At 37.5% G+C, this 27,994-nt stretch overlaps 1 protein-coding gene across 1 annotated transcript; it reads right to left on the bottom strand.

Annotated features, from left to right (window-relative positions):
- Window positions 1-1,319: 1,319 nt before the first annotated feature.
- On the bottom strand, window positions 1,320-27,994 carry SAP130 (Sin3A associated protein 130). Its single transcript, XM_015816195.1, has 21 exons — window positions 27,876-27,994; window positions 25,114-25,228; window positions 24,738-24,973; window positions 23,107-23,274; window positions 22,723-22,834; window positions 20,869-20,993; window positions 20,252-20,376; window positions 19,739-19,889; window positions 19,333-19,423; window positions 18,837-18,941; window positions 16,876-17,017; window positions 15,728-15,846; window positions 14,375-14,677; window positions 13,407-13,581; window positions 12,858-12,962; window positions 11,254-11,612; window positions 9,264-9,512; window positions 8,851-8,976; window positions 4,591-4,694; window positions 3,452-3,565; window positions 1,320-2,581 (listed from the first exon to the last, which is right to left on the bottom strand). The coding sequence occupies exons 2-21, from the start codon at window positions 25,220-25,222 to the stop codon at window positions 2,423-2,425; spliced, it is 3,177 nt and encodes a 1,058-aa protein (XP_015671681.1). The 5' UTR covers window positions 25,223-25,228; window positions 27,876-27,994; the 3' UTR covers window positions 1,320-2,422.

The raw sequence follows: 27,994 nt of genomic DNA, 5'->3' as shown, positions 1-27,994 counted from the left end.
GTCTTGAGCTGTAGGGATGGGCAGCATGCTATAGAATCCAGCATGCATAATCAGGTTTATTGTATGTATGTTGACTCATGAGCTGAGAACATATAAAAATTCAGGTATTCATTGCTGTTCATTGTTAATTGAGGAAACTTGTACATTAGAAGAAATCCTCAGTTTAAGGTTCTATAATTGTCTTTTTAGAGCTAGTAGGTTAGTCTGAAAATGTGCTTTGGGATTTTATTATATGATTGTATGGTCTTTTCTACACTAATTCAAATGGCCTATATTTTAAAATAGCTCTGTAAATATTAGCACAGAAATAAATGCATAGATAAGCTGTACCTCAACTTTTAACTGTCACAGCTGCTACACAAACTCTTACACAAGTACAAGCAAAAAGCCTTATACCAGAGCAGTCCATTATAAAGAAAATACCCATCTTGTGCAAAAGAGTGGTCCCTAACCTTTACATCATACAGGCAGGAAATAAGAGGTGCAAGAATTTGAACTTTTATCCCATTAGAGTTTGCATTTGCTATAGATAAGTCATTGTAATTTCTTTTGTGGCATCTTTGTTAATTTTGCTACAATAAATCTATCACTTGGGATCCTTGGAAATCTATTCTTTAAAATACTTTCCTAGCTGAGCTAACAACAGTACAATTGTTTTGTAAGTAGAACACTAGAATTGTGTAACAGAAAATAATGTAGCACTCAGATTGTTCCATTTTCAAAAGTCTTGGTTGGCTTTTTAGTGTTGAATCTGCAACAGTAAAACGAGGGCATGCATATTATTGGTGATTAACAATAACATTTAACATATTTAATAACAGCATGTTCCATAGCAGGTAGGATTATCTTAGAGAATTTTCTATTTTATGAGTTTTACAGGGGGAAATTTTTAAATGATGTCAAGTGTCACAAAATTTCTATGGTAGGAATCTATACAGTGCTGTCAATTTTTGAATTTGAAATTGGAGAAGTTTCTAGAGTCACAAAGATACTGCGGCTTGCTAATCTTTTCAGTAGAAGGAGTTGACATGGTTTTATTATCCAAATATGAACACTTTTTCTTATGTCCATTTTGATGTTACTCTTCTTATCTGATATTCAATGTTATTGGAAAATAAATTAGAAATAGTAAGAGTTGTGTGTGCTTGGGTTTTTGTGGATTGGTCTCTCTTCCCCACTATTAAAAATTGGAGCAACCTGAACTTCAGTACAACAAGAAGAATTAAAACTGAAACACATCTAGAGAATGATAATCTTGGATTACCTTCATGAGACTGGATCATGAACATAATGGAAACTCTGATAAAAGTACACATATGTATTAAACAGAGCTCTGTTTAATAGTGGCATCATCATCTTATTCTGTGCAGTCCTAACTGAAATCAATAGGAGCAGAATTTCCATAAAGTTTGGATTCTTATTCTTTCTGTCAAAATGACAAATTTATACAATCTGGATATTTTTGTTTATCTTATTTTAGCACAATAATTATAAGATTGGATTGAAAGAACTATTGGCTTCTAAAAATCAGAAAAAAGTCATCAAAAATTACCTGTAATCTTGATGGATTAAGAGTATTATCACTGTTCTTAACAGCTTTGAAGGAAAATATATACTGTTATACAGACTCTTCTCTTTTTCCATTTCTATTTTTTCACACAATTATAACCATTGTTCTTATACAAAATCCTCCAAATCCTTTATTTATGTTTTCAGATGTTATATAGCACAATTTTATGCAATATAATGAACAGTATCACACCAGCTACAGAAAGAACTGTGCTGTATTTGAAAACAATATCCTGGAGCACCAACATGGGCACAGCACAAAATTCACAACACTACAAATAACTTTGAAATGTATTTTAAAAATAGACAGCTAGAGACTGCAGAACCACTTATGATTCTAAACATAGCAGAATTGCCAATGCAAGGGCACTGGTTTATGAAGGCTACTTCAGCCACTGCAAGTTCATAAGGAGCCTGAATGGGCAGGGCTTAGTTGAAGTAGTGTCATTTTCCCACTTTTTCAATTTATGTCAGTTTGCTTCAAGATAGATGGCTCTTGAGGTCTGCTGCAGGAATCCATTGTACAAATCAGTGAAGTAATGTCTAAAACTGTAAGATGAAGGGGACTATCACACCTGCGTCAATGGTTCCAATTAGTAGGCACTGGGACATATCAAGAGAGCTAAACAAAATGAGACTGAAGAGTTTAAACAGGGACGAGCCTGAGAAAAATCTTTGTTCCATTGACAGATTATTAATAGTCTCTTAAGGTCACTGGGTTCCATGTTTTAATTCAACATCTTTCTTGTCTTTTTTTTTACTTAAATGTTGCTTCTTATAAGAAACCTCCAATAAAAGAACTTTAACACTGTTCTGTACATGTTTTGTTTTCAGAGTCCTTTTAGTTTTGTTTCTAAACTTTTTCTTTTCTCTTCAATTTGGATACCTTCTTGACAGTTCCATTTTTGTTAAGGAGCTTCATAACGCGCTCTTTGTGATCCAAGACCTTTAGCATGGATTCTCGAGCTTCATTTATTTGATCCATTACAAGTTTACATCTCTGCATATTTCCCTGAAATATAACAAATATAACACATTGAATTTAAAATGTTAATACTTCAAAGTACTGCATTTTATCTTTAATCATCTTGAAACACCAAAAAGTACAGAAGCTGAAAAACTGATGTATTACTATAGCATATCAGAAAGGACCATTCAGAACAATGTTCTCATGTAACTCCCCTCCCCAGTTCTTCTTGCTGACAGTTTTCTAATACAACTGGTTCCTATAAAAATGTGAACATTATTGCACATGACAAAAGTAAGATAAATGATAACAAGGCAGGTATTGTATAGGGAGCCACATGCCAATACCTTAATCCTGTTCCGTAACCCTGCATCCTCTCCCCCACTCTGCCCTTCACTAAAATGAAGTTTCAGATATTTTTATGCAGGGCCTAAGGAACTTCAGTTGAGAAAGGGGAAGGGGTGGCCTTAATGTCTAAACACATAGCACAAAAATATGTAATGGTTTAGCATACACAAATTTATGGATAATATTATGTAATGCCATGCTTTGAATGCAATATTGTCTAATAAAAGGAAGAATTTAAAATAGGTTGATATGTTCTAATATCAGGGTCTAAAAGAACCCCTTTATAATACCAAATTATTTCTTTATGATAACTTTCAGTTGAGAACATGCAGTTTTATTTTTCAGATATTAAACATCTATCCAAAAGATGTTCAGTTTTGATTTACAGTCCAGGAAACATGAATTAAATCAGTTTGCTAAGAAAAAAAAAGGAACCAAATGAAAATCTCCAATTTACGTTTTGTATTGATTAGCTTTCTTTTACAGTTGTTTCATCTAGCAAAATCAAGGCTTTATTCTGCAGCTACAGTAGAGGCCAAGAAAATTAGCAAAATAAGCACAACTCACCTGTATCAATTCATTTATTTGATGCATATCATCATCAGTTGCTGCCTTTTTCTTGGGGATAATGCCTTCTTGTAAGGAGGTGAGTCGTTCATACACATCATGTTCCAGATTAGTCTATAAAATATTAAATATTGAGAATATTTAAGATTCACACTTTTTCATAACACAGGGTACAAAATTAGAAATTGCAATTTGGTGTTTATCTGATTTCAACAGATTCTCAATACAATTTCACTGCTTGCAGATGAGCAGCAAAATCTTGATACTGACGATGACATCAATATGTTTCAAAGAGGAAGAAGGAACACCCTAATTCACTGAATGGGAAAACATGGACTCTAACTGCCTACAGTGTAGAAACACCATACCACCCTTCCATATAGGCCCAACCCTTCTCCAATGCCTGTAAAACTTTTGCGTTTAGTTCTTCATCCTCATATAACTACCACCTAGTGCTTAGATTAAAATCTTAACTTGGTTTAAAGCTTCAGATACTTTTTAAAAACCAATTGTTGTATATGTATAACAACCAAATCTTGGTTTTCCTTTCTACACCTCTGGAAGAGAGAAGCAACCTAGAACTAAGGAGAAACTTCCTGACGGTTAGAACAATTAACCAGTGGAACAACCTGCCTCCAGAAGCGGTGAATGCGCAAACACTGGAAGTTTTTAAGAAGAAACTGGACAGCCATTTGTCCGAAATGGTATAGGGTTTCCTGCCTGAGCAGGAGGTTGGACTAGATGACCTCTGAGGTCCCTTCCAACTTTATCATTATTATTATTAATACTGTACAAAGACTTAAGCTTGGCACCAAGCTTAAGCACCTACCTCTCTTGCAATAGGAACAACCAGGAATATATAATAGTGCTGCCTCAGATCAGTGGCTCCATACCATTTCTTTAAAGCAGTGCACCAGAGGTAAGTTTTGAGCATTTGAACAAAGTTTCAGTATTTATGCCTGATTCAAAACCTCCTTCCTTACTAAAGTTTTAGGTTTATGTGATACAAATTTACCTGCATCATTTTTGAAGAAATAGTCATTACAATTTATGATAGTTTCTATATGCAACTTTTCAAATAACTTCCTAAACAGTTGTGGAATTATTTTATACAGAATCAACATGACTTTCCCACTTACCAGCTGTAATAGCTGTGCTGCACAGAGATGGACTTTCCATCCCTGTGCACGGCAAGATACCCCTTTCTGATTAGCTATCTCTTGTAGCATAGCTTTCTTCTCTTCTAGAAGGAAGGAGAGATGAGAAGGAAGCAAATAACAATGCAAAAAAGAAAGAGTTTTTTATTTTTACAGAACAAAAGGAGAGACAAATTGTCTAATAGAAGTATGTATACAGTAGTTTATACATTAATTATCTAATGGTCAACTTCAGTTATTGGAATGGAACAGCCTTAAAAATCAAACTCTGATTTCAATATGTGAAGATGTTTTAAACAAAAGCAAAACCTCTATTCAGATGGAAATGAATGGGAAAGTTATTTCAATCTAGATGGTAAGAATTTCAAAGTTCATAAATAGGAACTTTTAGATAGGGAATGTTGATTTCTGATGATAAAGAAGAATGGCAGCATGCAATGGTAAGAAAGGTAGTGGATCTGGAGCTGAATCAAAAAGTTAGTCATGAAGAAGCACATGCTGGTTTTGTTGACACAAGATAACGCTGGCTTATGGCAATGGGCAAGGTTGGCAGAATACACTGGGAGGAGCATCTGGAGATCTTAAATGTGGGCTTCAAACAGCCACTGGCTGGAGCTGCTGAATTTGTAAATGCTGCTGTTTAGTGATCAATAAATAACTGGAGGCCTATATAGATTGCTTAAAATTCTGCTATTCAGAGTATTAACTAAGACCCAAAAAGGAGTGGAAATAATTTGGTTACAACAAATTAGAAGAGAGAAAGAGAGAAGGAAAGAGAGGGAGGGAGGGAGGGAGGAAGGACATGAAAGAGCAACTGTGACAGTAGTAGTGGACTGAATTAGATGAAAGACAGAAAAGAATTAATTGAAGATTAGATTGGAGGAGTGAGTTATAATGTGAGTGGAGCATGAGATAAATTCTCTCACTCCCTGAAGGAAAAAAGACAGGACTCTGAAATACTGCCTAGGTTGAGAGCAAGAGAAATGGGAGAGGAGGAAACAAGGAGAAGACTAATATAAAGCAAGTGGTAGATCTATGAGTGGGTTAATGGAAGATAGGTTGGATGATTGGTCATCCTTTTGGGTGGGATGGTGGTTGTATATCCATCCTTGTTTTACTTTGCCTCTCGGCAGCTTTCGATACCATCAACTCAGAGGATAGGGGGTAGGTAGCAGTTTTGTGCTGAATCCCTTTCTCCAGGGTTGATTACAGTTAGTGGTGATTGGGGAGGTCCCTCCTTTGGCTCCTACTATATGAGGTGCTACAGGGATTGGTGCTCTCGCTTCTTTTATTCAACATCAGGAGACTGCTGGATGAGATCTGCCACTAAGAGGTGAAATATCATCAGAATGCTGAAAATACCCAATTGTATATCTGCCCCTGGCAAATTAAGCAATGCTATGGGTGTCTTATCCTGGTGCCTGGAGATTATAAGGGTCTGAATGGGGATCAGCAGGCTTCAACTGAAACCTGGCAAGAATGAATGGCTTTGAGTTTTAGGGCTTTCTGCTTTTAGGGCTATGCCATCTTTGGTGCTGGATGGGGTTACACTGCCCCAAACAGACCATGTGTGCAATCTGGGGATCTCCTTGGATTCATAACTCCTACTCGATGAGGTGGCAATCATGGTTAGGAGGTTCTTTAAACAACCTGTCTTCTGTGCCAATTATGCCAGTCCTAGATTGTGAGATACCACTCATGGTCACTTATGCCCTGCTTGCTTCTTGTTGGATTACTGGAATGGGTGCCAATTGTGGCTATCTTGTGGAAATGGCGGGAACAGTTATATGTGTTTCTAGCAGAACACTTGTTACACTCCTGCTTTGCAAGCTGCATTGATTATCAATTTGCTTCCAGGTCCAATTCAAGTGCTGGTGTTGACTGGGCTATTTTAGGGACCACCTCTCCCCAATTTCATCTGCTTGTCCTACTACTACAAGCAGAGAGAGCATGTTATGGGTTTCATTATCTAGAGAACTGCATTTGGCTGGCCTCAGGCAGTGGGTTTTTTCTGCTGTGGCGCCCATGTTGTGGAACATTTCCCCCCCAAAGTTAAGGCTGGCTCTATCACTTCTGAAGATCCCTCAAGACTTCATGATGCTGGTAGGGGACACCAGGGGACTGGTGAAGTAGTGTGGTGGCTGTTATTATTAACATAATCTGCTACTTATTTTTAGCTTTGTTTTTATAGTTAATGTTTTTTAATAATAATAATTTAAAATAGTTTTATCTTTCTTGTATGCCATCCATAGTCATGTATTTTGTGAGATGGATGGCTCTATAAACTGGACAAAAAATTATTGGTTTATTGAAGGTACTGAGTGATGTTGATGCCAAAATATGCCTACTGGGATTTCTAGTACCATATCAGCCTCAGTAGCACTTTTTCATTGGGAGCCTTGATAATTACTAGAAATTCTGTTTTACAGATGGCTCTATGTGGCCTTTATATGTATGATTAAGCCAGAGGAACCAGGTAGAAATGTTTTTTATACTGTCCTGCACATTGTCCTGCTTGAATCAGTATATGGTTGATGGTTTTTACTCCTAGGACGATGATGCTGGACAATTTATATTTGCTGTCCCTAGAGATAAAATTGGAGGTAATGCAACATTTACTACAGGCCTACACAATATATGGTCTGGGCTGCATGCAGCCTGCCAAACATCCCTGTTAGCCTGCTGATGTTTTTTTTTTTTTAAAGGTCAATAAATTTGCAACCCTCTCTCTCCAATGCCTTCAGGTCCAGTGCTGCCACGTGTTAGTTGTGAAACATCTGATCGACACACTGGGTATTTTTAATGTATCAATGTGACCCTTTCCCTTCTACAAATTGTGCAAGCCTGCACAAGAAGGTGGGTATCACTTGCTATATCTACTTCGGGGGTCCCTAACCCCTGATCTGTGGAGCAGTACCAGGCCGTGGCATGCTAGCAACCGGTCCGCACAAACAAAGCCCCCACCCGCAGGATGCAGGCAGTACACAAAACCACGCACCCTCGTCCGCAGAAAAACCGCTCTCCACGTAACTGGTCCCTGGTGCCCAAAAGATTGGGGACCTCTGATCTACTTAATACTTCACAGTAGAGATACTGAACAGGATCTATTCATATGGTCTGATCAAGTTGGGTTCCAGAGAAAATATGGGAATTTCCCAACAATCTGGAGAGCAATTCCGTTGGGAGACTTGATGAGAGCTTTTGATAAGCAACAGTCACTTGTGCCCTTGTTATCTCTAGATTGAATTTCTCTAATTTGGGCTTGCTAGAAACTTTGGCTAGTATAAATTCAAGATGTTTGTAATAACTTATAGAATGCCATGGTTTGGCACCTGGGTTTTTGTGAGACTACTTGTTCCATGTAAAATTTGCTGGCAGAGAATGCATACTGAGAGTCTCTACTCCCTATTAGGTGTAGCAGGAGCAGATTAGGTGGCAAGTATTCTCTGAAGGTACTGAATTCTCTTAATGTGGATATCCCCAGAAGTAAGACTGCTATTAAGAAACATAATACTTGCTAAGACCTGGTTATTAGACAGGTATTTTAACAAATGAAGAATTGATGAAAAATGTATTGGGAATGTATGTTGGCACTGGTTATGATTATTGATAGTGGGTTGTATTTTATGTGAATATTTATTAGAAAAATATAATTGCTTTAGGGCAGTAGGCACACTACACATATAAAGATCAGACCTTATGATCCAAATATGTAATGCAGCATAAACAACTCTGATTTTCCCCCCATACAATTTGTTCTATTTGTGTTAGCCATCAAGAAAAACATGTAACTGTTGCAAAGCTGTGAAGATCCACTTTCAGCTCAGAGATGTTCTAATAATTATGTAAGATTTTAAAAAGTTATATTAAGAGACAATTTCTTAAAATTGGGGGCGGGGTAGATGGGTTGCATTGGCCAAAGACTATCAGGGTTGTGGTTTAGGGGAGCTGTGAATTTTGGTGAAATAAGTGAATCAAGCTTATTTTGGATCTGACACACACATTTTTTTTAATGCTACTATGAATTTCAGAGCAATAATATCAAGAGTTACTGGGGGGCACAAAAAAAGAGCAATTACTGTACCTAATTACTGTACCTAATAGCAACTAGAAAAATGATGTAGATTACCTTATATATACAGTTGAAATATTATATACTTTCAAATAGGCTTTTGCATGCATTGTTGATGGCTAATACATCATTTCAATACACTAGTACAAAACATGTAGTGGAAGACGTACCTTTTACTCTGACATCACTGTATCGCTGGAAATGATGATAGGCTGCTTTCCATGGATTGCGATAGTGACGGAGCAGAGTTATGGGTGGTCGTGGACGTACAGGCACATACCTCACTCCTTCTTCATCTAAGACAATTTTAAGAATAATTATTCAGGCTTTGCCAAGAAGTTTGTATTATGAGCTACACAAATAAATGTAATCCTATGACTGACTTTTAAACCAGAGGTCAGTTCTGCTTTGTTTAATGCTAGTTCCAGCATTAATCTGGGAAAAATATTTAATTTGTAATGGTTTTTGGAAATAAAGCATCTTTTTTCCCTTTTACTGAAATGTGGTATTTGGGTGGATGAATAGATATGGTTTTGAGAGATGGCTAACTAGGAAAGTTTTGTTTCTGAATTCAAATAATCACCTATATATTCTTTTGGAGGTGATTTGCGCTTTTCTGCCTTTATCAGCAAGTTTTTGGTAGTGGATTTCTCATCATCCGTGCTATTGGTCTCCATCATATCCCCTTCCTCTGTAGAGATGATGTGTTGCTGCTTACGTGGTTTTTTCCTTGGGGAAGCACCTGGCGGCAAGTCACTTTGGGGTACTGTGAGATTGTTGGCCAGCAATGTAACGGATGGAGATACACTATTTGTGCTCAGTGGAGGGACTGCTGGAAAGGAAAAAGAGAAACAAGTTTCAGAAATTTCAGATAGCGTTTACAAAACACTCCAGATTTTCTGGCTTTTTCTTTCAGAAAATGCAGTGCGCTGCATCACTTGTCCTATTTGTGACATGCATTTATACGACACAAACCTTTAGAATATTCTGCAAAATTATTCTCTGAAAATGGCTTAAAGGCTTCACAATAGTCTGCCACTCTGTTTAGTGTTCTTTTCAACAGTTTGGCCTTGTACTAAGAAACCAATTAGCCTTTTTGATTACAGTAACTACGAAAATTTCAAGCCTCATAAATACAATAAAATATTGATAATATTTGACATTTAAAGTTGGGGTAACGTAAGGCAAAATTCTTTTCTATAGAAGAAACAAACAAAAGATCCTCAGGGAGCTTTATTAATAAGATGCCTCACAGTTTTCCTTTTATCTTGAACATAAAACAATAATTTGCTTATTTATTTAATCAAATTAATATAGCCATCCATCTTCCTCCAAAAGCAAATCAGGGTTTAGTTGAAGCCTGTTGTTCCCCATCCATTTCTGAGAACTGAAGAAGCTTTTTGGATGAGAAGTGAAACATTTTTAAAGAAAAAATCAAATCCTTTTGCCTTTTGGAAAAAGCACCTTTGGGATGATCCAGATAATCTGCTTCCTCCAAAGTTCTCTGGAACTGTTGCTCAACCACTGCCTCTATCACCACCCTCTCCCCACCAAAGTAAGTGAAATACTGGACAAAAATTGTCCAGCGATGGCTCAAGAAGAGGGCAAGCCACAGCCTCTTTAAGAGATAAATGGATAACCCCTTTCACTCAGAGAAGAATTCACCACCACTAGAGCTCATTCACATGATACCCCCTCAGACCACTTTAACTAACCAGGGGGTGCTATGGATCTAAAGAGCATGTGGCCAAGCTCGCAATGCTAAGGCTCTGTCCATTTTTGGGGGGAGGGCAAATAGGTTCAAACGGTTTCCAGATAACTGGGCAAGATTCCACCCCAAACATCTCTGGATTTGTGTCAACATGAGTATCCAACTAGGAATGAATTTATCTGACAGATACTATACAAATTCTTCCATACAGTACCCCCCTTAATCAGGAGGTCTTGGGTTACCTAAAGCAGAGCTGCAGGGCAATAGTCTGAAGCTGAAATAAGGGCAGAGATGTACTGGTGCTTTGCTACCCTTACTACCACGAGGTAGACTTTTAATAGCAGCTCTGACCTATGTTCGGTTGAGTTCATCCTTATTCATGTCTCATAGTTGCACAAACATTAACAATGTTTTTAACAGATACTCCAATTATAGGCAATTACAATACCTGTGTAGGAAATTCCCCCCCCCCAAGTTTTCAGTGATATGCTAATTTTTGGTTAAGCAGCAATTTATGAACTTCTTTATGAAATAATATAGAAAATCAAAGCAATTAAAATGAAAAGTCATTTTACCATTATTTATTTGATTGATTGATTGATGTGCTGCCCATTTTATCTCGAGGTGACTCTGGATGGCATATATTAAATCATATTGAAACAAATGCTTAAGTTGGTTTTCCTAAACAATTCTAATCTCTTTTTTGTAAAATCTAAAGGTTTTCAAAATAGACTGGAAAACCATTTTACTTGGATGATATAAGACTCCTGTGAGCAGAGGTTCAGACTAGAAGACCTCCAAGATCCTTTCCAGCCCTATGATTCTATAAATCAAAAAAACCAAAACAAAAAACAACCCCTACCTGAAACTGGTCGCATTATATCCAAAGGTTCCACTTCCTCTTTTATTTTTATCTCTGGTACAACAGGACCCAATACTGTAGAGAGGATACCACTTATGGTTGATGGAGGTGGAGGAACAGTTACAACTGTGGCTGAAGTAGGTGGAGGAGCTGGAAGTGTTCCTGGAATGCTTGACAGAGCAGCTGTGGGCTGCGAAGGTGGACTAGCTGCCGTAATGATTGTTGGAATGGCAGATTGTGGTTGCTGAGAAGTCGGAACTGAAACAGGAGGTTGCTCATTACTCTGTATGGATACTGCCTCCACAGATACTGTTACAGGAGTGGCCATTGACACATGGATTTCTGGTTTAGGTTTAACACTAGACAGAACACACACATTAAAAAGTTAGATCCTTTCTTCAAGATCCTACAACAGTAAACTTACAGTGGTCATGGTGAAACAAGCAGAGTCATATAAGTGTAGAAATTAAATCACCATGAACCCACTGCAAATTTTGAAGCCTTCTCCAACACAAGTTCTGTGCATTTCTCTCATAAGAGCCTCCTAGCCCCAGCTTCTACTTTCTTTTGAAACGGGAGCTATGAATGACTCCCAAATCATCTACCACCTCCTTGGGGGAGTGCAACCCTGTCCAGAATAACTATGGAGACCCTATTATAAAATGTTTGCTGAGGACCAGCAGCTTTATTTTGGTAGGGTTTATTCCAAACCTGTTTCATCCCATTCAGATCCTCAAGCCTTCAGATATCTGTGCAAAATTTCTGGTATCGTTCATGATGGCAATATATTATCATGACTTTGATCAACATACTGGCGATACCTCACCTGAACTAATGGATGACTTCTACCATTGGTTTCATTTAAGTATTAAACAGCATGGGGGAAAGCCTTAAGGAACTTTATGCTGGAGCTTCTGTGGATTTCAGCTCTCTGCCTCCATGACCACCACTGAAGCAATCTACTCGGGTAGAAAAACTGTTCTGAAATATTGCCCCTAACTTCCAGCTCTTGCAACTGGTCCAGTAGAAAGCTGTAACTGAATATTACCTACAGGTCGTAACAGGACCAAAGACAGAATATATTCTCTACATCTATGTTCTGATGAAGTAGTTTCTTTCTCATGATGGGGTCTGAATCCTGATTAGGAAGATCCAAACAACCATTTCCCCTTTTCATCCTTTCTAGCTGATTTCTTATGATTTTCTCAGCAATTTTCCTTAAAACCCATGTGTGGAAATGGCATCCAGGAGTATCTTCCTAAAGAGAGATGCCCTACCACTCCTTTAAAAAAGCAGGTGGCATTATCCTCTTTCTTAAAGAAATATTAATATTATGGATTCAGCAACTCATGTCCTGCTTAGTCCCTAAAGGAGTTAGGATGGGTAAGGATTGAGCTCATTTGAGGCAGAATTCAAATTGCAGAAAACCTTGCCCCATTACCTTGATTTACACAAGCTAAAATCTTGCTCAGTGAGCATTTATACATACTGTACGTTTGCTTATATTACTTGTTTTAAACATTTACCATTGTGTGATTTATATCAGATATGTTTTTGTTTGCAAAGCTAAAATAAAAGTTTTTTTAAAGGGGGGGGAATCCTACCCAGTTGGTCTTGGTGATCCACTTGCACTTCTCACAGAACTTTCTACACGAGTGCCAGCAACCTCAGTTGGTTGAGGAGGAATTAGGCTTTTCCTCACTGCCAGCCTGCAAAATAACGTGCTAACTATTGTGAAATTTCCTTTGTTTATAAGCATGAATATCTGTGTAAAAAGTATAGATCAACATTGTAATTACTTAAAAATATTATAGTAGCTCTCCAGTGGGGATAAAACAAGAAAGGTAATGTACTAGTCTGTTCTGCAAGTCTAAAACATTCATTCAAAACTGTCCTGCAATTTTGACCAGCACCAACAAAAAGACTTTAAAATACTTTTTCTAGCTTTGATATTCATATGATAAAAATACAATCAGATATACAAAAGATCGTTATAGTTTCTTTTATGCTTTATTGGTGTAAGTATTATCAACCATATGAAATATGGTTGATGAAATAACTGTTATAAAATAAACTTACTTCTGATATGGTGATGAGCGTATCATAAATATAAATATTTGCACAAATATTACTGCAGCTGCAATTTTACTTACCCATCAGTAGTAGGTTTCTTTCGGAGAATGCTTGGACGTGGGGATGAACCCTGAGCTGATGTGCTGGAATTGGCACTCTGGCTGTGAGTTTGCACCACTGTAGTTGAAGCTGAAGCAGAGTTGAATGTATTGCTAATTGGATTGGCCATAATGGTGGCTCCATCTGCCAAGACCACTAGGAAAAGTGGTCAGAAGAATAGAAATTTAGTTGAAGTGATTGTCTGAAAATTATAATTTGCTTTCCTTAAAATAATCCATGTTTGCACCACAGATATTGATATTTTTAATTTATAGAGTACTCTTATCTATACTTTTCCAGAATTAAATCTAATGATGTTTAATATAGCATTCTCCTTCAGTAAGTTTCCAAATAACAGATTGTAGTTAACTCCTTCCTCAAAGAAAAACGGGATACATATTTCTATTCTTTGAGGTTGAAAGAAAGAAGAACTTTTTCCTGCCGGATGACACCAAAAATTTGCAATAAAGTTGCTAGTACGGACAACAAAATAGCAGTCCAGATGCAATCATTTGTATGTTTCCTTTAAAATTGCAGCATAATCAAAAGAACTTCTTAAAAAGCAGTTACTCAGAATGTGTTTTCCTAATAATAGAAATACTATCCAAATAGCAGATGCTACCAGAAAAAAAAAAAATTTAACTGAGGCCTATATTATGATCTTTTTACTACTAGATGAAGACCATCTTAAATGGTATGCTTTCAAAATTCTTTGCATACTATTACATTTTATTGAAATTTGGTTTTATACTGTTGATGATTTTGTTTTAGGTTTAATGTCTGCATCTTACTTTTATGCTTTTAAATTTTATATTGTAATCTACAAAAAAACTAATTACTGGAATCTATCTATCTATCTATCTATCTATCTATCTATCTATCTATCTATCTATCTATCTATCTATCTATCTATCTAATCTATCACAAATAAATCAGAATAAATAAAAACCTGATGTCTTGGTTTCAGTTTGTGGTTGCTGAGGCCCCAGTGGTGTGGTTTGAAGACCTTGAGTGCCAATTGGTGTAGCTGGATGTAGGCCTTGGGTTCCAATTGGCGTAGACTGTATTCCTTGAGCACTGATGGGTGCTGGCTGTATCCCCTGTGCACCAATTGGTGTAGATTGGATGCCCTGTATATGACGGGCGTGGGATGCATCTACTGTCATCAGCTGCATAGGATTAAGATGCACTGTCGAAGCTACTCCTACTCCAGTCTGAGCTGCTATGGCAGAATTGGGAGCCTGGGCTGAAACTGGAACAACATGCTGTAATAAATATTCTGGTTTGTGTGGGAGTAATTAAGTACAGTGTTCTCAAATGCACTTCATACCTGATAATGTAATTATATATCAGTAGTTTGATCGTTGCAAAAGTTTAAGATTTATGTGAATCAAGGTTTAGCTTTAAATCCACACAATGACTATACTGTTTCATGTTGCTAAATATATTATAACTTGCATGAACATGATTAGTGCCACTAAACTTAAATTATTTGCTTTCACACCAACTCAAGAAAATATAAGTCAATTCATATCCCAGCTCCATTCATCACAGCATGTTCAATTAGCCAAATTATTATAGTAGATGATACAGTCTAGTATAGATAAAAACAAACCATATAATTGCGGAACTCATATAATAATACAGTGATGTGAATTTGAATCAGAAAGTATCTGTTTCAATATTCTTTGAACTTAAACTTATTGGATTGTTTTAGCTTGTATTTTCCAACAGGGCAATTTATACTTAGCCACAATATACTTAGCTTGTATTTTCCAACAATGCAATTTATACTTACAATGGAGAGAACTTGTTTGCATAACATACAATCCAAGCTCATTGCCAGAGTTGTTTCTTTGCAATGCATAAATCAGAATATTAATCTCTTATATGATGTTTGTAATTATTACTAAATAATTCATGTGGCTAACCTGGACACTTAGAAAAGCACTGAAAAGGCATTTTTCATATAGATTTCAGATTTTTATTAGTCATCTACCATTAAGATTGCTTATTTACATCTGAAGAACCTAGTTGAATAAATTGCTAACATTTTGTTGTAAGCCAGCCAAAGACGTTGGATATGATGGGTGGCAAATAAAACTTCATAAATAAATAAATATCTAACAGTTTCAAAGTTTTCTTATATTATTTTAATTAAGCAAAAGATGATAAACGTGTTTTTCTACTTTTGCGTTCGGTGGCCACGCTTTCACCTTAAACATTGTTTTTTATGTATAAAGTTATACTGCTGTTCTAAGTAAAGCACCATTGTAAATTAGAGAAATTAGTGAATTCTTACCGGGATATTGGCGGATAGTGGATACAGAGCTGGTAATAGGTGTGTAAGTGTGGGCAGCCAAAGGATACGAAGGAGGATATGTTGGTAAGAAATACTGAAATTGAACAGGCACTGACTGTCTATAGGAGTGGAAATGAGAATTATTAAATATAGTCTTGCAATTAGATCCATTTAATAAATTATAGTTATGATTACTACATTTTATTATAATGCAAATTATAGATCTTATTTGTTAGCTTATTTGGAGACAACAGATTTGAAAAAAAGTTTAGAAGGACATTTGAAAAGTTTGTGGAAGCAACTCATTTCTTTCTATACCTTGCTACATTATAATCCAATTAAAAGAATAAATATGGGGGTAAAGGAAAGGTTTTTTACGTATTACTTGTTTAATGCCTTGGTTTGTTGTTTTTTTTTACAAAAAAATATCTCCATTCCGTTGGTAATTAATCTAGGACAGCACTGTATACATTTGACAAACTTTAGAAATGCATTTTTAAGCACATACATATTACAATCCATTTCTAAATACAGCCGGGTTTGACATGCAGCATTTGACAAGGAGCATTATAGGTATGGTAGTACTTGATTTATGCTCATAGTTGAGAACAGAATGTCTCTCATGAGTTATTGCAGACATTAGTTGAGTCATTGCGTGCAGTCCTAAGTCAAGTTATCATGGTCATAAGTGCAAAATCGTCTTAACCAACTGGCTAAAAATATAGCAAATTGCGATCACATGACTGCAGATCATAACTGCGTACCAGATGCCAAGTGTCTAAATTGTGATCATGTGACCATAAGAGCAGGGTGATAGTCATAAGTTCAAATTTAGATCGTAAATGACATTTTCAAAGGTTGTCATTAATTTGCACTGTCATTAAGCAAATGGTTGTAAGTGGAGAACTGCCTGTATTTACTATTCATTATCCTTCATTTCCTTGCATCTACATTACTGAAGCAACATAATTCAAGGTATTTTCTGTCTTCATTACCTAAATGGGTTTGTGCCCAGGAATTTTAATTCTTTCAAAATCATAACAGATATCCAATAGAATTACACAAAAGATTAATTATTTTAGAAACTGTAATACAGATTCCAAATAGCCAAGATTAAGATTCCTATATGAAAAAATAAGCTCAGTTACCTATTATCATTTCTAGCTTCCATTGCCACTGGATTTGGAGATGCACGGTGACTAGATATGGGAATGAGATTACTCCTCTCTGCTGTATAATCAGACTGGATGCGGGGAGAGGTATGTGTGATTTGCTGGGGGACAACTTTAGCTGCATAGTAATAAGAGACAACCCAGTTATTCACCAAACTCAGTAAACTAAGAAAATAACATATGTAGAAGATGATGTTCAGGTAACCAACCCTCTCTGTATTGTCCTTTTAACAGAAAGATGGTCCAATGATAATTTAGAGCTGAAAACATAGGCATTTTTAACTGGGTAGAAATGTGACATATGCAATTCATAAAGTATTATATGGGCAAAGAGATACCTATAGGGCTGCTGAAGGAAAATGAAGGATGAATCTAACCAGATATGATCCTATTAAGACCTTACTTGTGGGGTTAAGAGCAGCGAAACACCATTATTTCTCTGCCCTTTTTGTGTCTGCAGAGTGTCACCTAGTGGCCTGTTTCAAAATCACCAGGTCCCTCCTGGGACAGGGAGCTCACGTGATCAACTTCGGGGCCATGCAGAAAAAATTATAGAACACCTGATGGACAGTCACTTGTATCTGTTCTCAGTTGGAATCCATGCATGGTGCAGGTCTATTAGAATGCCTGGGGAAAGGACTTCCCAGTTATCCAGAAACAGTTTGACCCTCTTGGTCCTGATTAAGTGGATAGGGTGCTCAGTGCTGTCAGTGTAACCACCTATCAATTAGATCCCTGTCCCTCCTGACTGGTGAAAGCTTCCAGGACAGCAACTACCAGATAGGTTTAGGCAATGATATGATTTTCACTTCAGGATGAATGTTTCCATGATTAGGCGGCAGTTGTGGCTAGGAGATCCTTTGCACAAATATGTGTTGGGTGCCAGTTGTGCCCTTTCCTGGATCTTGTGTCCCTGCATACAGTCACTCAAACCCTGGTCAGAGCTACTCTTGAAGAGTATTCAGAAGCTACGACTGGTACAGAATATAGCGATGCAGACAGTTCTTGGGGCCCCTATAGTGATTCAGGTTGCATTGCTGTTGGCTTCCGGGTCCAATTCAAGATGTTATCATCTTTAAAGCCCTTCACGGCATGGCTCCAGGCTATCTGAGGAAACATCTCATCCCAATAGAAGTGGCTCACCCCACCCATGTCGGCAGAAGGGGCATGCTGCAAATCCCATCAGCTAAGAAATTCCAACTGGTGGGATCCAGGGAAAGGGCCCTTTCTGTCCTCCAAAACATCATGCCCTCCAATGTGAGATTCACACCCATCCTTTTGGCCTTCTGAAAAGAGCTGAAGACCTGGCTCTACCAACTGACCTGGGGCCCCACTGGGGGCATGTCATTCTGGAAGTGATTAATGAACTATTATCTTCCCCTGTATGCATCTTACTCTCTTCCTTCCCATTTTGTCAATTTTAAATCAATTTTAGTGATATTTATCGTTTTAACGTTTTATCTTGTTTTTATGATTATAAGCCACCTCTAGGCAAGATGGGTGGCATATAAGTTTAATCTATATAAATAAAAATGTAAATGTTCACTTGTTCAAAATCTTAAATCTCCAAAAGTTCTTTGAAATTTTGACACAACTTTGCATTCGAATACACGTGTGTTTTTATATATCTATTATTATATAGATGTCACACCTGTGACAGGTAAAAACATGCTTTTTTTGAAAAACAGCGCCATCTGTTGGACGTAAAAGCAACACACGCTACGATTTTGTATACCCACAAGCATTGTGAAATTAAACATATTACAAACGTGCGCTTTCTCTTTTCTTTCTTTTCCATTTAACCAGACTGAGCCACAGCAACGCGTGGCCGGATACAGCTAGTAAATAATAAATTGCCTACCTCTGGGAAAAACAGAAATAATACTTAAATATTACAAATCAAATTACAGTATAATATAAAAACAGAACCTACTCACCAACTGGGATGTTTGAAGTGGTCACAGCTGTTGCATGGGATGAATGCGAGGGCATAGTCACAGTGACAATTGTGCTAGTGGCTGCTTGAGTGTGAGGTATGGGACCTAGAAGAAAAATGTAACACAATTAAGTCTTTGTTTAGAAAATGTCAATGAATATAGATGAGAAGAACAGAATAATCTATGCAAGAAAATATATTCTATTGATAGAAGCAAAGTAAAAGAAATGTCAAGCAGTATTTTTCACATGGTATTACACTGTGGGGCTAATTAAAAGGGATATACCCCAAATCCTAGCCCTTATTTGTGCCCCTACAATATTGCTTTCTCCCAAAATGTTACATATGGCTCATGACCACCAAAACGTTGCTACTCTCACTCATTTCATTATTGTGAAAGAGAAAATATTTTGTTTGAACAGGGTTTTGCAACATTAAAAACTAATTTTTCGGTTTTACAAATAGTTCCGAAGAAATGCTGAACCACAGATACTTACCAGCTGTAGTCACAGAAGGAATAGTATTTGTTGCTAAAATTGGTGCCACAGTTGCTGCTGCTACTGGAGTACCAGTACTAAAAATTGTTTTCTGTAGAGAAAAAAGCTGTATATGAAAAACTGTTGAAAATGTGCTTAAAAATCTTACTGTATCAGCTTGCACTAGTCGCCATGCTATTAGCCCTTACAAAACATAATACGTACATGTGGTTAAAGCCATGGTTTACTGAATAAAGTAACAAATGATCTCAGTTACTGCATTAAGCTGTCACTGAGCATAATATGCAGCAATTGAGATCATGCAATTTATTAAGTTAAAAAAACCTTCACTTGCTTTCAAAATGTGATGTGTGAATGCCCCAATGGAGAAGAAGTAACTGGTTGGGTTGTATTCATAATAATTTACCTGAGCCATGGGGTGAAGCTGTTGTTTTTGTGTTCCTATGGCTGGATGGGAAGGTAAAGTAATTCTGGTTGCTGTATCCCTTGGCTGGGCAGGACGCTGAATACTGATAGGTGCAGAAGGTGGGTGCTGTTGAATTGACAGTGCTGGCCGACTGTTAAAAAAAAATTATTGTACTTAGGATAATTAAAAGACACAAGAGATATCATGACTTAAGATGTGCATTATCTAAATTAACATGTCAACAGCAAGTACTATCCTCTTGGAACATGAATCAGGATGATTTCATATTACATAGACAACTTATAGTGCATGGAAGCTGATTAGCATAGCAAAATACTGTGCAAAAATGGCTTGGCTCATGGAGCAATTATCTAAGAAGGCAATCTGAAACAGCTTCTAAATAGGAGTATCATGCAAAGTGATCCTCTAGTGCAAACAGACCAACATGCCAATACATATATACATTCCAATTATATACTTGGTCTACTTAATGCTGTGTTCTGTAGTGGTTACCTGAGAGTAGATTCTGTAGCATGTGTGGTTGTTGTAGTAATAACAGGTGACTGAGCCCTTGTGGCTGAGACTGTTGCAACTACAGCAGGCGGAATAGTACTTGAAGTTGTCACAGCAGGCCGAGACTATGTAGGCAAGAAGAAAAATAGCATCTTATCAGCATTGCAATTTTGCCATTGTAAGAACTTTCAACTATTTCAGAATCTGCTTCTTTAAAAAATGAGACCTGATATTTAAGTTATATCCTAAATAATATGAAGCTGTATAAAATATGGTAAAAATTGTCAAAAGGCATTATTTTTAGAGCAGTAGAAAAGAAAAAAATGTATGACCAACCTCAAAAGAATAAAAAAATACTTTACATATAAATAAGTTTCAAAAATTAATCAACTACCACACTGAAGCTCTTAGATAGAAAGGCATCTTGAAGTTCATTATTAAGTATATTTTATTTACAGTAATTTCTCCAAAACTATTCCTATAAGAAAAGAAGTTGCCAGATTTCCCAGATTATTTATGCAGTGAGCCACCAAATCTGCAAAGTGATTTCTTACTGAAAGAGACAACAGAGAAGCATTAAAACAATTAAATGACAATATCTCATGACTGCCACTTGCCTGGATAGGTTGATGAATGATATGCTGAACTGCTGGTTGAGCTGTTGCTGTATTTGGCAACTGTGAAGCTGGCCTCAAGACAGTTGTTACTTTAGAACTTGACATCACAGCAGCAGCAGCTGCACCTGAAAGAAACCAAACTCATATGACTGAACAACATTTAATGTTCCATTTTAAAAGTGTCAGATTAGTTGCAGCTTTTATGCAGGAGACATGATAAAAAAATTAAGAAGGAATACTACCAGTACACATGATTCCAACTGTATACAACAGTGAGATTAGCCATACTTAAAACACAGATTGGAAGAAGCCAATTGGGCCATCCAATCCAACATCTTGTGCAGAACTCCAAATTAGAGCATTCCTAACAAACCACCAAGTGGTTAATCTATCCAGTGAAGGAGAGCACATCATTTCCCTTGGAAGTTGGTTTCATTATCAATTCCATTATCATAAGGAAAAAAATGCTAACATTTAATTGTAATTTGCCTTCCCTTTAAGGCCATTATTCTGACTCCTGCATATGGAATGACAGAGACCAGAGAACTTTTTTCCATGCAACTTCCTCTCAGAACCTTAAGCAGTGGTAGATTTATCCATACCTAGTCTCTTTTCAAGGCTAGATATATTCAGTCTCCTTAGTTTGGTCATATAAATATTTCCTGGATACTCCTTCATATTTCTTCAATTTTCTGTAATCTTGAACCAGCACTCAATGCCAAAGACAATTCAACTACACACAGGAGGCTATCCAGTATTATCAGGAAACTTTCATATGACCACACTAGGGAGACTTTTTTGTATGCTTTAATTTTCACAATAGACTTATGATTTAGATTCCACAAATTTTTAAGGGCAGCTTATCTGTGGGTAGCACATTTTAATGGCATTTTGACTAAAAATTTGAAGATTGGATTACCCACAGATGGTCTTATTCCAGAGTATATACAGAATATGCCGGTACTTCTAAAATGTTATAGTGTATATACTTACAGATATCCTGAACCCAAGTTTTGACACCTAAAATTATTGGCTTATCTGCAAATATCTACGGTAAATTGATTATTTATGATATGTTATGTTCATAATTATTAGGAGTTATTAGAAAAAATCATTATTATTAAGGAAATATGCTATTGATCTGGTTAAACTTTTGTTATGTTATCCTTGAAAAATGGAGAAAGAGAGAAAGACCATATGACTTCAGCAGAACAAATACCACTATATGTATAAAACATTATCCATCTGGTTCAGAAGATCTGAAGTTATTTAATGTCAGAACATCCTCCCCATGTTTCTATGATGATATCAAAGAAATTCAGCCACCTCTTACAATTGCCCAATGGAACATATATCCTGCTTTCAAAGAAGATAAGTCTGACTTATTTTGATAATTGTTTGGATAAATTACAGTGGCTCATACACTGTGGTAAACCATGAACTATAACATCACCATTTCAATCAGGCTGCTAAGACAAACCTAAACAACTGTTCTTCTTATAGAGCTTAGCATAATGTGAATGCAGTTCAAGATTAATTTCTTTAATGGGACTTGAAGTGGGAGTCTCAGTGACTTTAACTGCAGTCAACCTTAACATACAATCATGACCATATTGTGATATGTCCTAAGCAACTGAATTTTTTTAGGTTCTATGAAAAATTTCATACCACAAAGATGTATTGTGATATCTACTCACGAGAATGTAGTTAAATGGAATTGCTTCAGATTCAACTCCAGCCTTCTCTAGATGCTTCACTTTAGGAGTAACATCTATATTAACCTTATCTAAAACTTACCCAAACAAGATTGCTATATAATCATTTGCTCCAAGAAAATACAATTAAATTTACTACCTCGAGGCAAGTGAGAAGCTCCAATATGTAAGGGAGGCCCAGGAGCACTACTTCGGATAATTGACATCTGAACATTGGTTGTCATAATGTGATGCACGCTATTGGGATGCCCCTGCATATAAAATAAAATAATTCTTTTTAAAAATTACATTAAAAATCTTGTGTAGAATTGATTGGAAAAGTTTAATTCACAAACTACAATTAACTTAATTGTATAGTTATTATACAATTATAATAACTATGGTTAATCTGAAGTTTGAAAACAAATACAAAAGTAAAATTAAAGTATACATCTTTACAGTAGAAGCGTATTCAAGGCTTTTTCATTCTCTTCCATAGCCTTAAGAAATAAGCATTGTATTTGAGCAGGAAAAAAAATAATACCTGTTGTCCACTTATTGTTGCTACAGGAATAGCAGATGCCTGTGGGATGCTACTTTCCATTGTTACATTAACCTGCCCAGGGACTTTGGTGGGACCAGACAGAGTAGATGGTGGTGCTGGTGGTGCTGGTGCAATAGGACGACTGGGTATTCCGGTCTTCAAAGAAGACTGCAAATAACATAAAGATACAATTGTTTGCTCTTTAAATAGAAATAATATGAGTATGTAACAGTTATTTTTCCTTGTGGCAGGAGCAGGCAACAAATAGCTTTTCAGATATTGCTGCATTATAAACTCTCATAATCCCTTCCTACGGCCATGTTGCTAAGGTAGTTGGAATTTGGCAATATTTGGATGTCATCATTGTGTACCACTGCCTTATAAGTCAGAATTGAGACACTAAAAGACAGCAAGCACCACCTATGCAAAGAAACTGAAGAAACAGTGGACCACCTAGTTAGCTGCTGCAAGAACATTGCACAGGCTGACTACAAGCAATGGCATGACAGAGTAGCAACAACGGTGCGTTGGAAGATCTGTAAGAAATATCATTTGTCTGCAAGCAAGAACTCGTGGGATTATATAATGAGAAAGTAATAGAAAATGAAGAAGCTAAATTTACCCTGGGATTTTAGAATTCAAACAGATAGGCACCTGCCAAATCTGGCAGTTAACAATTGTCGATAAGACAAAAAAGTCTGGATAGTGGATGTGGCAGTACTTGGAGACAGCAGAATGGAACAGAAGGAACTGGAGAAGATAACTAAATACAAAGACCTACAAATAGAAATAGAACAACTGTGGCAAAAGAAAGCAAAGGTAGTACCATAGTCATAGGCACCTTGGGTGCAACCTAAAACAACTGAAGCACTATGTGCTTCAGCATCGACAAATTCACTATCAATCAACTGCAAAAGTTGGCTTTACTTGGGAACAGTTTATATCCTGCAATGATATCTGTCAATGATATCTGTAACACCATCAAACATCCATATCTGCCACTCCCAAATCCTTGGAAAGAACTTGATAGACAAAAATGCCAAATCCAGTCTGAACATCTGGCTGACTTAGTAATGAACCATAATAATAATTCATCAATCAATTGCAAAAGGCAGCTTTACTTGGAACAGTGTACATCCTGTTCCTTAATAAAAACAGAAACGGACAGCAAATGCTGCCTCTGCAAAGCTGAAATTAGCTGCCACAAGATCACACAGATTGACTACACACCTTGGCATGACAAAGTAACAACAATGGTGCATTGGACTATCTTCAAGAAATACCATTTGCCTGCAAGTAATAACTGGTGAGACCACAAAATAGACAAAGTAGTAGAAAGGGAAAATGCTGAAGTGCCCTTGGATTTTATAATTCAAACAAATAAATACCCCTAATAAGAAAAAATCAGGTTTAAAGACTACATGTTTCCCCAGCATCTTTTCTAGCCAAGTATGTATTTTTGTCCAATATTTCTTTGTTTTAACACATGTCCACCATAAATGATAAAAAGTACCTGGTTTGTGATTACATTTCCAATATTTATCCGACATATTTTTAAACATTTTTGTTAATCTTGCAGGTGGCAAGTGCCATCTATAAAACATTTTGGGTAGTATACAAAATTTCATTACCTTGATAAGCCCCTCAGGAAAGGGAAGTGACACTGTTGGAGCCAAATGAGTTGGAGGAGCTGCCACTGTAACTGGTACACCAGATGGCACTGTATGGTGTTGAGTCAACATTTGCACTTGTGGATATGGTCGAACTACCACTGTTTCCTGCTTCTCTTCACGGGACTGAAGAGAGCCAGCAGGAATCATATGATCTCTGGGAGTCACTTCCAATTCTCGATTAGATTCATCACTCACTACCGGAGAAGGGGGAAAAAACAGTATAGAAAAATTGAACTATTATGAAAGGTGACAATTTATTAAACTCTGTAAACATTCTATTTAGTTTCAGTGGATTTACTTCCATAGAACATCATTCTTGGTAAAAATGCCTTACCTGTTGTTGCTGGATTTATCAGTCCAATAGATCCACTGGTGGAGATTGGAGGAACTGGACCTAGACTTGGGGGAGGGGCTCCAGTACGGGGAAACTGCTGAGAACTCATTTCCACCTGTGAAGCATACATGCAGTTGTAAGAAATTCAGATGCACACATTATGGAATACTTTTGTTGAGAATTCTCAGTGAAATCTATTGCCTGCATTTTTGCTTTTATCATATTGTTATTTACAATTGACTTGTAAAGCACTCTCAAACCAAAATTCCAGTTATATAGTTCAAACAGCTCAATTATGTTTATAATAAAATAAATGTATGAATGCAACAGCAGCTGGAAATCAAATCAGTTTTTAGACTGTTGAAGGAAAAGTCTTCATTATGGTTCAGTCCAAGCCGGGAATAAACAACATGGCCGCAACTGCTTTAGAAAGAAGGTTGCAGTTTATTGAAGAGGAGAGCCAGACAGAAAGATGGCTCTGGAAGAAAAGAGAAAGAGCACATGTAGGGAGTGGGTTTTTATACCTTCTTGAGCCTTTTGTTTGGAGTTGTTCCTGTGGCATGAACTTTGACCTGAGCCTGAGTGTGCCTTTTTGGCATCTGTGGTTTAATCCTATTATGTCCTGTCTTAGAGTTTGTGTGGGGTATGTAGATTTTAGGTGTCTTTGTCTTTTTAATCTTCTAGCTTCAACCTTCCTGAATGGTTTACATCTGCATTTCTACAGAGCTGGTTTCTGCTTGGGGGAGGGAGACTTGGGGCTATTAAGAAAACTGGGCATGCTTTTCTGCCTCTTTAAGATCCTTTGAGGAAATATATTTTTCTGCCCTTTTAATATTTCCTTCTCTGAGGGGCTGACTTCCCACAAGACATTCAGGAGACAACTATCAATGCTAAATAATAATGTCAAACAAATCAACTAGTTCTGTTTATTCCAAAATACGTTGCACTGTGTTCAGAGATAACCAATTAAGTTTGCAGAGAAAGAAGTTTTAAATGTGTTTGGATTAAGTTTTTTCTATTGAAATCAGTTTTAGGAAGCGTAATAAATACCACTTCATAATCATGAACTTGTATAAGCCTGACACTGAACTCCCAAGTGTTGTTCTAATAGTCACATACTAAAGATCTAACTCATTGCTTGGCACAAGTTATACAAACTGCAGATAACTATCATTGACTTCATATTTTTGTAAAGTAATGCAATTTTATATACATGTCTCTGGAAATAATCCTCATTAAACTAATTTAGGAGAGGATGGCTGGCTGGATAGCTGGACTAAATGAGGGATAGATAATAGTTCTCAAAGCGTAAGAACAGTGTGTCCTCTAAATTGTTTCTTCGCTTCCTAGTGGATATAAAACATTTCTGTTTCAAAGTCTGAGAATGAAAGCATAACAAGGAACACAACTGTCTAACACAGTGTTTCTCAACCTTGACAATTTTAAGGCATGTGGACTTCAACTCCCAGAATTCCACAGCCAGCATTGCTGGCTGTGGAATTCTGGGAGTTGAAGTCCACATGCCTTAAAATTGTCAAGGTTGAGAAACACTGGTCTAACAGGTGCCAGACTGAAGAGGAAAAATTAGTTATTTCTGGGAACTGCAAGCAGATATTTCTTAATCAATAGTCTTAAATTGTAAAAACGGTGCCATCTTTATCACACCATCGATCCACATTATATTGGTACTTTTTGTTGAAATTTTCCGAAGACTCAGTCAGTGGTCCTAGCCCGGGGTTAGGTTCCCTGCGTTTCTCGTTAAGCCTTCAGTCTCCTGGACTCACAAACTACATTGCAGGCTTGCCCTAATGCAGGCTGTTAGGACACCCAGGGTGACCGTAGTGCTGCAGCTTCTATTCTACACGTTACAAATTTATATTTAAACGAAATGTGGCTCGCAGCCGCTCCAAGGCGACCTAGCCTCGTGCCCGATAGCAATGGGAACTTCGCCTTCCGAATAAGGCAGTCTAGGCCAGGGGTAGGCAACCTTGGCTCTTTTATGACTCGTGGACTTCAACTCCCAGAATTCCTGAGCCAGCATGGCTGGCTCAGGAATTCTGGGAGTTGAAGTCCACGAGTCATAAAAGAGCCAAGGTTGCCTACCCCTGGTCTAGGCTAAAGGCTGTTTCCAACTTTCTGTTTCGGAGAGTGTCGCGATAGTTAGAGCTTTGAAGGTAAAGCTCGCCGACGAAAAGCGAATCACGACGAACGCAAAAAATGCTCCCACAACTAGCGGCGAAGCCCACAACCAGACCCCAGCCAGAGGCGCGTCACATGAAGCTCCTCCCTTTCTCCTCAGATCTGGGCGGAATTATTCCCTTGAAATAAGTTCGGCCCACTGGCTTCGCCGTTAAAAGTCCAGCCCCTTCTCTCACCGGCCAATTGGGAAACCTTATCTTCCAGCAGTTTACCAATCCGAATCACAGAAAAGCACTAGGTGCCAGCCAATAGGGAAACCCAGATTGGCTACGCCTGGTTACCAATAAGAAAATAAGCAATGGCTAATTAGGGCCCGCCTCCCATCCCTCCCTGGTCACTATGTGAAACAGACGCGCAGAATAAGGGACCCGGATGTTCAGACAGAATAAAAAAAAGCTGCAGCTACCGACAACAACAACCCCCCCCCCGCGCACAGCCTCTAGGAGAAAAGAGAAAGGGATCGCTCGGGTTAATAGCTACTGATCCGTGACTAGAAGGAACGATGAGGGCATCAGGCAGACCCCTATCTTCAAGGCCAGCCCTTCCCTCGACCCACGACTTACCTGCGGAGGAGGGCGCGGCGGAATCCCTCCGGAAAAACTCGCAGAAGCACCCCGACCTGCACTGACACCGAGGGGGCTCAGTCGGGAGTGTTGCTTCCGCTGCTGCAGCAGACCACCCC

The sequence above is a fragment of the Protobothrops mucrosquamatus genome, unplaced genomic scaffold (genome assembly GCF_001527695.2).
Source record: "Protobothrops mucrosquamatus isolate PMUCROS unplaced genomic scaffold, P.Mucros_1.0 scaffold413, whole genome shotgun sequence".
NCBI lineage: Eukaryota > Metazoa > Chordata > Lepidosauria > Squamata > Viperidae > Protobothrops > Protobothrops mucrosquamatus.
The sequence above is the reverse complement of the archived record's forward strand: the minus strand, read 5'-3'. Positions and strand labels throughout refer to the sequence as shown.